The following is a 12,405-nucleotide window of genomic DNA, read 5'->3' as shown; positions in this document are numbered from 1 at the left end:
CAACCCACGTTCTCAGAATTATTAATTACTTAGTTTTTTTTTGAATTTGCACAGATTGTCTTCTTTTACACATTGTTTGTCAGGCTTTGTGTGTAAGTTTTCAGTGATACTAATTGTATTTCTTTTATCTACCATGAATGCCTGCAAAAAATGATTATCAGGGTAGTATATGGTGACATATATGTACTTTGAAAAAAGATCTAGTGCTTTCTTGATGAATATGAAGAATAAACTCTTCACGGGCTTCCAGCCAGGTACAAACCCGAGAGGAGTTTATTTGTATACATACTTTGAACTTCAAATCAGATACCTCCGACACAATCTGTCCTACTTTTGTCGTCAAGATATCAAAGATTAGCTTTATTTGTCACATGTACATTGTGAAATACAGTAAAATGCTTTGCTAGCATCAAATCAATGAAGATTTGTTGGGGCAGCCTGCACGTGTTGCCACATTTTCTGCGCCAAATGAACATGCGCACAGTTTCAGCTGGTCTCTCAAACTTTCCACTTTTTAAACCCAAGAGAGAGGAAACCTATTATTTTCTTACACTTTCTTTAGAGAACAAGTCAAATCCATTTAAATTATAATAAAGAGATGTGAGATAATAAAAGATGAGAGATGCACCAGGAACAAAGGGTGAGCAAAGCAACAAATCAACTACTGCACCTAAAACGAAATCAATCAACAGTGCTGCAGAAGGCTGGAAAAAGTTTGGAAAGTGGCAAAGAGAGAAGAAAAGCAGGTTAGAAAAATCACCAAGAATCACTGGAAGAACAGAGACACAGGCAAGACATCTACAACTTGTCTTGTAATTGGATCCTTGGGTACACTGGCCAATGACCAACTGCACAGTTGTGATCACTGTGGTGATCCTATTAGAATTAACCTTCCAGACTACAGGTATATGTTAGCATTTAAGTTTAGCGACTACAGTGCAAAGGCACTTTGGAATCATAGAGGCTACATACTTGATTACATTGTTAGTGTCATTTCCATGCATTTGAATATTTATTTTCTAAAAAAATTAAAATGCTCTGATAATTTGTTGTTTTATTGTAAATTTTTAAGCTATTCCTGTTTCATGCAGGTGTTATTCATTTTTTGTAGTCCTCATTCACCATTCTTTATGAAAGGTAGGATCAGCCAACCTGACATGGCCTGAAACCTTTCCTGTGCACCATCTTCTCTGTCTTTTTCTTGCTTATCTTTATTCTTCCTGAAGGAAATGGGAGCTAAAGAGAAAATATACCACATTACAAAAACAAAGCAACTTCTTCACACACAGGATGAAGAAATTCATGGTGTAACCAAAACCTTGTGGACGTGTACCTGACAGCAATGAAGGTTTTAATATTAGGTAACATCTTTCTATAAACCAATTACACTGAAAACATTCAGCAGCAACCCTACCTAAAACTGGCTGAAAATCATCTCGATGTTGATGCCACTACAGATACTTTAGTAAAATCTTTTTCACGATGATCTAGCAGCAAAATATTCTTAAAAATCAAAAATAAATGTTCCTATGTAACTAACGCCAAGGATAACTATTCAAAATAAGCAATTCATTAATTGTGGGGGGTTTTTGGCATAAGAACCCATGAATAAAGTGAGATTAGGGTAAGTAGTGAAATTGGGAAGGAGACAAGAAAATTGACCAGAAATAAAATCAGTTCGAAAATTCTTGAGAAATTCCTAGACTGTTGACTTATAACATGCTAAAGTAGTTGACAAGCAGTAAAAACAAGAAATGCAAACAAGCAGCTTTTCATTTTCACAAGTAAGAGTGAATCAAATCAAAATGCACTGAGCTGCCACAGGCAAATGCACAAGAAAGTTACACAGATATAGTTAAGCTAGGAAAAGATAAACTTTGTTTCAAGGTACTGATGAATTCAAAAGTAAAAGATCTCGGATTCAGTTAGATTTTAAAACCATTTGACTAATTATCTCATGTTCTGTGTAGCAAAACAGTCATAATTCCAAGACTGACCTTTAGGAATAGCAGATACAAAGCGCTTCTTCCACCAAGATTTGCTACGATCCGATTTCTCGTCGTCACTGTCCTTTCTATCCTCTCCCTGTGCAAAAGGGATGCAATAGGGATCTTGATAGATATTTGACAGGCAAAATGATTGATATTAAACACTGCAAGGCAGTATTTGATTTTTTTTTAAAAACAGATGCTCAAAATCAAGTTATTAGCTTAACAATAGGTCTTCATAAACCAGTGCATGTTATGCTGCAAATGATTGGTCTCAGTAATTTGCCCTTCTTCTGAATTGCAGTAGGCTTCTCTTCTGATTCAGCAATTTCCAGATTCTCTCTCATGGGTAAACGACAGATTTACCCATGTAAAACCAACATGGTAATTGACTTTAGTTGGTTTGATTCCACATAGTATTGGGATCTAAGGATTTTAACTAGCATTTCTGGGTGAGTATTATTTCAAGAATATTTTTAAGTTGTTTATTTACATCCACTGAGAAAGATCTGCATTTGTATAAACACAAGGGATTCTGCAAGGTGCTAGAAGTGTCTTAGCCCGAAATGCAGACTTGTTTATTCTCCTCCACAAATGCTGCCTGATTTACTGAGTTCTTCCAGCATTTTGTGTGTTGCTCTGTACTTGTATACTGCCTTTACATGCACTGAATTTCTTGCTCATCTTGTTAACAGCAAGCACACCAACTGAAATCATTCCCAAGTTTGAATGAGATTGCTTTAAATTAACATGAGGTATTTATACGTTAAGACTAGACCTTACCAGGGAGTCTTTGCTTGGAGATGAAGTTGGTCCACAGATTCCAGTTGCTGCCCCAGATGCAAACAGCTCTTCATTTGCTGCCCTTCTACTGCCTGGAATATTCCACCCAGGATCACTCATTGGTCTTCGAGATGCCAAAACAACATCAGAACTCCTGCTGCGTACCAGCCTTTCTGGAAAGGAATGTCGCTGTTTAAGCAGCTCAGCTTCAGTTTGGCAGCAAATGTGTGATGCAAACGGTGGTAATCGGGCGTCACTGCCCCCTATAGCACCTTCCAATATTGGAGGATCCGGTGGTGGGTGTGATGGTCTTGCATAGTGCACTTTAGGCCTGACTATTGATGGTATGGTTGAAGCTGTGAACATTAAGAATGAATGAAAAACATGGATTATGGTACATGTGCACATCTGTGCAGATTACCTCTGAAAAGATATCAATAGCAACTGGAAGAATCACACCCACCATTCATAATATCAGAATGTACACATACATTACAGTGCATCTATTTGCTTGGAAGTTTGTGCAGATTTGACACGTCAGCAGAAACTTTGACAAGTTTTTAAAGATGCACAGTGGAGAGTATGCTAACTGGTCACATCATGGTCTGGTATGGAAACACCAATGCCCAGGATTGGAAAAGGCTACAGAGGTGGTAGACAGAGCCCTGTCCATTACAGTTGAAACCCTTCCCACTGAGTAACTTTATATGGAGTGCTACAACATCCATCAAAGACCACCACCATCCTTCTCACCCCTACCATTGGGCAAGAGAAGCAGAAGCCTTAGGTTCCACACTACTAGGTTCAGGAACAGTTACTGCCCTGCAACCATTAGGCTCCTGAACCAGGGTGGATAACTTTATTCACTACTACTCTGCTCTGAACGGATTCTACAAACTACTGACGTGCTTTCAAGGACTCTTTTCAACTCATGTACTTAGTATCATTTTATTAACGTTTGTTTTCTTTTGCACAGTGTTTGTTTGAGAACCTTTGTTTGCTCATCTATAACGTTTTCTATTGCATTTCCTTTTTCCTGTAAATGCATGCAAGAAAATGTCAGCATAGTATTTGGTGACATATACATAATTTGATAATAAATTTACTTTGCACTTCGAGATGTTCATAACTCTTGCTGAGACATAGAGAAATTTTTCAAAACTTTAAATGTATGACATTGAATTTTAGTTTTTGAATGGGGTGTTTCATGGAATCCTAGAAAATTTGGAGTTATCCAACTGGTTCCAGTCTCCTGCTCCTTCTGTGACCAAGTGAAATGTACCACAGTTGCTGGATTCTTGAAAGTTATTAATAAATCCAATGCCAGCACACTTTCAAGCAATATGTGCAGAGTACAATTTGATGGATGAAATGATTTGCCATTGTTTTGCCTTTGAATTTGAAAATTGCCATAAATATTTCCAGATCCAGACCAAAAAAAAGTCAAAATCGTGTAAATCATAGGTGTCAAACACAAGGCCCGTGGGCCATATCCAGCCCGGCGTACAATTATATCCGGCCCGCGAGATTATTTTAGATAGATCTATTATTTTAATTATTAATGGCCCGGCGATATGAAGCGCTGATAACACACAAACTACAGATCCCATAATGCAGCGCAACAGCTGCCGACAGGCTACCCGGGAACATTCCCGCGTCAAGCGTCTGTTGCTGTATACAACGCTATTCTGAAGTCAAAGTGAACCCCTAACAATGGTGAAGAGAAAAGTTGATTCTGAAAAAAGTCTTTCAAAACCGATGAGTATATGTTTACTGACATTGCCGGTAAACCCGTGTGTCTTATTTGTGGAGCTAATGTGGCTGACATAACAACACATCTCAGCATCTTAAACCTTCAGCTCCAGGGACGTGACCGCATGATCACTGACATGTATGATGCAGTGAAGGCATTTCAAGTGAAGCTGCTCTTATGGGAGACACAAATGCACCAGTGCAACTTGCCTCATTTTCCCTGTTGCCAAGTAATGTTAAACCAGGTCGGCGCAATGATGTTCCCAAATGCGCACTTTGCTGATAAACTGAGCGCACTTCGCACTGAGTTCGCACGGCGCTTTGGTGACTTTGAAGCACAAAAAATTAATTTCAAGCTGCTTCGCAACCCATTTGCCATCGACGTGGAAACTGCACCTGTACAGATTCAGATGGAGCTGATAGAGCTGCAGTGTAATGGGACACTAAAGGCAAAGTACGACACTGCAGGGCCCGTACAGTTTATTCGCTCCATTCCTGAAGCAATGCCTCAGCTCCGTCTACATGCGGCTCGAACCTTGTGCATGTTTGGTAGCACATATCTGTGTGAGAAGCTTTTCTCAGTGATGAAGATTAACAAAACATCACACAGGAGTTGTCTCACTGATGAACACCTGCAGTCCATCCTGAGAATCTCCACAACACAGAACCTTACACCAAACCTAAACGAACTTATTGCCAAGAAAAGATGCCAAGCATCCAGCTCTGACAAAACGGCATAAGAGCAAAGAAAACTGAGTGTTTTGATTTGTTGTTGTTTTAACTTTTGCTGAAAAGCACAAATTTTATTTATATTTTCAGGGTTTTTTTGCAGCATGCTCATATTTCTAACTTGTATAATACTGACAGGAGATATTTTTATGGAGAGCAAAATATTTAAGTTATTTAAAGTTTTAGTTTATTTTTTCTGGAATAATATTCCTGTGTTTTTATTCATATTTATGTTCAAAAAATGTTTAGTTTTAGTGTGTTCAATAAATGTTTATCCTGTTTGGCCCGCGACCTAAAGTGTGCTTTGAGTTTTGGCCCCATGTGCAATTGAGTTCGACACCTCTGGTGTAAATATTACAACTAATTGTATCAAACCTTTCTTTCATCCACTTTACTCAAAGAATAAAACCAATTTCCCAAACTTCTCCATTCAACTTCTACCTTCATTTGACCAAACCCTCACTGCACCCTTGACAAGAACGTGAAATTTTCTTTTAATAAGAATTGGCCAGAATACCCATTTTAGGCATGTAATGATTTAAAGCATTTATGACATTTCCTTATTTTCATAGTGTATTTAATTACAGAGACAAAACCAACTTGCACTAAGTACGTAATGGCATAAGATGTCCCCAGTTTTTGCCCCCTTAAAAATAGTATGTTTTGTTTGCATTACCTTTCCTCACTTTACTGATCAAAGTGAATTAATTCACGCTTTGATTCAATTTTAGTTGCCATTTATCTACCTACATCACCCTCTTGACACGTATTAATTTTCTCATTATTTACTACAGTTAAGTTTGTATAAACTATAAATACTGAAATTGTGGTCTTTATACAACAGAGTGAGCAGTAATCTCGCATTCATATTTTGATGACACAGCTCAGTAACAGGCCCTTCTGATACAAAAGCCTGCATCACCTAATTACAGACATGTGTCTAATTAACCTACTAAACTGTACTTCTTTGGAATGTGGGAGGAAATCAGAGCACCTGGAGAAAACCTATGCAACCATGGACAGAATGTACAAACTCCTTACAGACAGCAGCGGGAGGTTAAATACAATCACTTTCAGTAATAACACAACCTTGCACCTCAGCCTTGTTCCATTTTAATGCTATGCATTTTACATTTATAATGTCTGTGGTACAATCAAAATACATTTTTAAAATTCTTCAATACATGAACAACTACACACAAATGTCATCCATTAATTCCATTTATTCTCAGATAATTTATCTCCTAATCTTGTTAAATAAACTACACCTGTTATAAGCTGTGCAATACCATTTTTAACTGTAGCTTGTAAAGATGGAGCCAAATTTTAGTAACTTGAAGCTTGTTTGGTGGCTTAGCAGAAAGGAAACTTTATATCGTCAGTAGTATTCAACAATGAAATATCTAGAAGCATAAATTTAATTAGTCGTAAGGCCATTATCAAAGTGACCTTCTGTGTAAAACAAGACCATTTACAATGCAGATAAATCATTGTGAAGTTTAAATGATTTTTTAAAACAAGCTTATTCACATGAAACTGTATGGAAGGGATCTGAAATTAGGAGCTTTACAAAGAACAAGGCAACAGACATGCAAGCAAAAAAAAATCATGTTAATAGATCTGCGGTAAAATTTTAAAAGGAAAATACGAGCAGAAATATAGGCAGACTATCATTTGATACTTAGTGGTTTTGAAACAAGGTGGAGATTGAAAAGAGCCCCAAATATCCTCCAATTCCTATTCAATGTCCATCAGATTTCTTTTTCAAGCTTTTATTTCCATCATTCATAATACTGGAATTACTATATTGGGGGCTATGCTTGTGGCTAGGGCTCCCAGATGTACAATGCTTGTGGTGGATATTCCCTCCATCCCTATTCTGACTTTTAGTCTAACTATACTGTAATCTAATTCAGTCCACTTTCTTTATAATTTGTTGATATACTAAGGAATAACAGCACCTTGGGGAGCTCTGATTCCCCATATCACAAGTTAACAATCTCAATTAGGTCATCAAAGCAGGCATGAAGTGAAAACAAAGTGAGTCCCATGTGACAGGAGGGTCACATGAATTCAGAAATTGACAAGCGGTGTTGGCTTGTTCAAGAGGGAAACTGATGTAGGATATCAAAATAAAACAAAGCAAAATAAAACAAAATAAATTACAATTTTACTTCCTCTTTACAATTTTCTCAATTTGAATTATTAAATTGTAGGAATTCTGGAAAGAATGAAGTGAAAGGATAAAACAGCAATAAAACCACTCAGTTTATCAAAAGCTGCATCTTGCTGTGTGTTAATCCTATTCCTTTCTGCTGTTCACCCTAAACCACAGAAATGGGATTTGGGAAGCTTTAACCTACCATCTGAAGACAGTGGATCAAACATTGCAAGCAATGTGTCTGTCTGGGAAAGTGAAGAAGTCATCTGATGTCCACCTGTAAACACAAAAAGGAAAAAGTATGCATTCAAACTTGTAAAATTGGCAAGACTATATATTTAGAAGCATAATGAACTTCAATCAGTTACAAAACAAATTACAGATACAAATGAGCTTTGCCTGCCTGTGGATGTTCAAGTAAAACTCTTAACTATAAAACCACATTCTGGTATAGTTATGGTGTGATGCAGCACCTGCAGGCACACGTTTCCATGCTCACAAAGCTGAGAAGAATTGCTGAAATGTCAGTATTAGTGCTCCAAATTAATGGACAACTCAATACCAGGCAGCAAAACTCAGACATACTTATGCAAACAGAACTTATCTCAACCATATGGGAGATTCAGCAGGAAGAATATATGAAAATACACATCTGTTTAAAATTTGAATGCATTGGAAATTAACCCCAGCACTATAAAGGACTGATTGCTATTATTCCTAATATTTATGTACTGGTTTAATTAAAATGCTATTACTTACCTTGTACAACTTCCTCTACATCAGGGCTTGTTACAGAATCTTTTCCTCCAAAGTCAGAGCTGCATTCTGATCGTATATCCTCAACCTTGTTGGGTATATCTTCTGAGGTAACACTGATGCCTGTTAAATTGTGTAAAAAGCCTAAAAGGCATTAATTCTTAAATCTGAGTTTTGAGATTAGACTTCAATGCAGGAAATGTTACCTTATATTAAAATATATCAGATTTCAAATATATAGTATTTACCTATATACTGAAAACAAGTGATCACAAAATGCTACCATCCTGTACCTGACACAACACTAAGTCCAGGAGTACTGGGCCTTGAGCTCACTTCTCTCACATCGGTATCATCAGATGTGCTGCCAACTCCAGAGCAACTTTCCAGCTCCTGTAATCGCTCCTCTTGTTTCAGATCTGTAGCTTCTGAAAAACATTTCCCAAATAGTATTACTACAATAACTATCATGTCATTTCTCAAGTAGATTTTAAGACTCTGCAACTGAAAAAGAAAAATAGTTTAGGTCTATGTCTTCTCCCAGTCCACATATATGAGGATATTTTGGTAGGAAGGGGAAAAAAACTGAAAATTATTTAAACTTAAACAGATTGCAGAATACTCTTGTATACAAGGCCCTTGATATCCTTGGACATGACAAAGTTAACATGCAGAGGCATGTTATAAGAATAATGAATAATGCGGCAAGAATGGAGTACACTGGTACTCAGTAAGCTGATTCCTGGGGTGAAGGAATGATCTTCTGAGCATTGCTGAGTGATTGAGACAAGATACTGCGGTTTAGAAGAATGAAAGGTGATGAAACCACAGACTGAAGAGCTTGGACAGGTAAATACTTTAAAGATAATTCCTGTTGAGCTGAAATCTAAAACCAGTTTCAGAATAAGAAACATTTGTGTTCAACATCCTGACCAAACAGACCTTAAGGCTAACAATTATTTTCGTAATCATACACACTATTTAAATTATGCAAGTACTGTTTCTTCCTTCCCTTGACCTATCACATCTGGTTGAAATCATCACATGTGCAAGACCATGAGACACAGAAGTAGAATTAAGCCATTTGGTCCATAGAGTCTGCTCCACCATTTCATTGTGGCTGATTTATTAACCCTCCCAACCCATTCTCCTGACTTCAGCTCTGGCACCTTTGGAGATTACTATCAGTGCTTCTAAATGTACTCACCAGGACAAAGATTTAAAAAAGGTACATTCTCAAAGGGTCATGAAATCTTGGAATTCTCTAACCCAGAGAGCTGCAAAAGTCAAACTAGTTAATATATGAATTATAAAACTACTTGCACTCAAAGTCACACTGAATGACAGAACAAACTCCCCAGGTTGCATAATCCTCCTTCCTTTCCCTCCACTTTCTTATTCTCGCTTCTTCCCCTTCCTGTCCTGATGTAGGGTCACAGCCCGAAATGTAGAATGTCTTGTTTCCCTCTACTAATGCTGCTGACCCACTGAGCTCCTCCAGCGTTTTATGTGTGCTGTTTTTCCTATGTTGTTTACACTAAACTATTGTGAAAGTTTAAATACTTGGAGAAAAAGTCAAGAGATATTAACTGACTCCAAATTCCATATGCAGTATGTGCCCACATTACACATACCCTGCCTCAAATGACTATGCTCACAACTCTGACCTTTAAGGTTCAAAACTGCAGGAGCCACGTATCTAATTTCTGACTGTATTGTATTTTGTGTAACGTGTTTACTATGGGTTACTGAAATTTGTCACATGGGTTGGGGCGTGGTAGAAGCAAATGAGTGTAGCCATGTACTCTCTCTTTATGCTATTAGCTTTTAGTTAGAGAGGAACTTAGTACGGGACATGGATTTTTTTTTTGTTGACCACTATATCGCTAATTTGGTTGCATTAACTTCACTTTTCTCACTTGTTTTATTATCGCTATGTTAGTTTTGTTCATTTTTTAAAAATCACTATATAAGGTTTATTGTCTTCGCTAGTTTTAAAATAAAGGATCAAACATACTTCTTTTGACTTGGAACTTAGTTATTTGGAAGCATGTTATACAGTGTCAGGTTCCTCACTTTTTGGTTTGTTTTTTAAAGTAACCACGACAATAACCATATCATAATCATGCACACAAATTAAATTTTACATTTTATTTTCCAAATACACTATTTCTACCCTTCCTACCCCACTCTTTACTGATCAACACTGGATAAAAATAGCACAAGCATCTGCTTTGGCACATTTTGGACATGAACATCTGTGGTTATAATGTGCCAGATCTATTTCTCTCGCCAGGTAGTGTATGGAAGCCAAATGAAGTTAGATGAACCAATGGCAAACAGCCACTCTGTATTCAAACCAGTTTTATAATATAACAACTTCAACAAAAATTCTATGGATTGCTCATGTACTTCCCCACGGTCAGCTTCCTACATGGTGCGTCATAACCTCAGGCAGTTCCAACATAAAACTCAACTCAATAACAAAAAGGGGCTTGTCTGCACAAACTCAAAGGAACATTCAATTAACAGTTGAAACAAAAGGCCAAGAATAAAGACTAATTCTTAATGGGAACTGGAATGCATCACAAACTTCCTGACTGCATTTATAAGTATTTATTATATGACTGCTCTGATGTAGTTTTGGTAATGTTTGGAAAATAAATTTCATCAGCGTGACATACATACCTGAGTCACTGGGCAGAACCTCCACACTCCAAGCCTCACTGGTCGTTTCAGAGATCGTTGACCCTGTGCAGGGATCGAGTAGCACTGAACTTGAACCTGGCAATCCTAGCAAACTACCCAGCATATTCTCTGCTGCTGCACCTAGTACAAAATTAAATACTTATTAGCTTATATCATTCAGCAGCAGTTTTACTTAAAATCATACATTGTAAGTAATGTCCTATTGGCTGTCTGAGATATTCCAAACATAGCGAAGTTTGAAATATTTTGAAACACATTTCCTTTGTTCTTCCCATCCCCACCCCAGCCTCTCTGCCATTAGAAGGTATTTTTATTTTCCATTTCTAAAAAAAATGCAGGGAGTCCTAGACTCAAAACAATAACTGCTTCTCATTCCACAAATGCTGCCTAACCTGCTGAGTGTTTCTCACACTTTTAAAAATTTAATTACAGATTTTCAGCATCTTTTTGTTTTGATTTTTATTTACTAAAGCCCGTATTTGTTTTACCATGAGCAATTGTGCTGAAATTGTTCAACAAAATTACTTCACAAAATTGATAAAGTGCAAAACATGACAATCATTCAATCATCGTTCAATCATCTTCAAGAATAAAGAAATATTTAGGTAGTTAGCAATTTTTACTGGGTGGCTGAAATCCTTTAATAAAACTGCAGCTCAGCTATCTCAAACTACTTTACATTAGTTATCCTTAAGTATAACCAATAGCATTAGCAATTATCAATATACTGTAACCATTTGGAAAATAGAAGCAACACTTTTTTTGTAGAGTATTGTGCAGTTTTAAATCCATTTGGACTACAGACAGCCACTATGTAAACTGAGCTGACAATCACAGCTATCCACAACAAGTTAAGAAGACTGCTCCATACCCAAGACACTGAAAATTGATTAGGGATGTTTTGCAATCTGTTTTTGTTTTAATGAAGAAAGAGAAACAGGCCATTATCAACCAGCAATGAAATCTAAACCACTCAAAGTAGTTTTAAAAAATGTAAAAAGACAAAATAGAGAGCAAATAAGTTGTCAGATATTTTTAAAACAGCACAATTTTCTTTTCATAAGAAATCACAGGGCATGAACGATTTCAGTAACACCGCCCGAATGAACACCAGCTATTCCTGACTGAGAATGACACAGAAGAATAATATCATTGTTTCACTTGTACACCAAGATGAATGAGCATTCGTTAAGAACTAAAAACATACAGGGCAAAACTTATACTGTATACAAGTTAGTGGCCACAATTTGAGTGCACAAACCTCAGTCCCTGCTCAAAGCTCTTTGGCAATGAACCAACTACAAAATAGTGTAATGGCATCTTAAATATATAATTCAGTTCTATGTAGTTGAAAGCAAATATTAACATATATATTGTATTGGAAAATCTAAATACACTGACCTCTGAAACCATGAACAATTCATTTTCATGTACATTCATGCATACAAAGTTGAATTGAGAAATTGGCAACTCTAATATCAAAGTAAATATTCACACTCCCCTCTTACCTCTGCTCTTCTCCTCACC

The 12,405-nt window shown here is 36.9% G+C and overlaps 1 protein-coding gene across 11 annotated transcripts in view; it reads right to left on the bottom strand.

Annotated features, from left to right (window-relative positions):
• gapvd1 (GTPase activating protein and VPS9 domains 1) overlaps nt 1-12,405 on the bottom strand; it is a 128,251-nt gene that overhangs the window by 29,753 nt on the left and 86,093 nt on the right. For 5 of the 11 annotated variants that reach the window (XM_073052605.1, XM_073052607.1, XM_073052606.1 and 2 more), the window contains 7 exons: nt 10,858-10,998; nt 8,463-8,597; nt 8,173-8,313; nt 7,616-7,690; nt 2,772-3,127; nt 1,998-2,085; nt 1,123-1,236 (listed from right to left, as the gene is read on the bottom strand). In XM_073052605.1, the coding sequence (XP_072908706.1) occupies nt 1,123-1,236; nt 1,998-2,085; nt 2,772-3,127; nt 7,616-7,690; nt 8,173-8,313; nt 8,463-8,597; nt 10,858-10,998 (1,050 nt within the window). The remainder of the gene's footprint in view (nt 1-1,122; nt 1,237-1,997; nt 2,086-2,771; nt 3,128-7,615; nt 7,691-8,172; nt 8,314-8,462; nt 8,598-10,857; nt 10,999-12,405) is intronic. The other 6 variants (XM_073052609.1, XM_073052612.1, XM_073052610.1 and 3 more) reach the window with 5 other exon arrangements.

The sequence above is a fragment of the Hemitrygon akajei genome, chromosome 7 (assembly GCF_048418815.1).
Source record: "Hemitrygon akajei chromosome 7, sHemAka1.3, whole genome shotgun sequence".
NCBI lineage: Eukaryota > Metazoa > Chordata > Chondrichthyes > Myliobatiformes > Dasyatidae > Hemitrygon > Hemitrygon akajei.
Note: the sequence above shows the minus strand (reverse complement) of the source record. Positions and strands in the feature narration are given on the sequence as shown.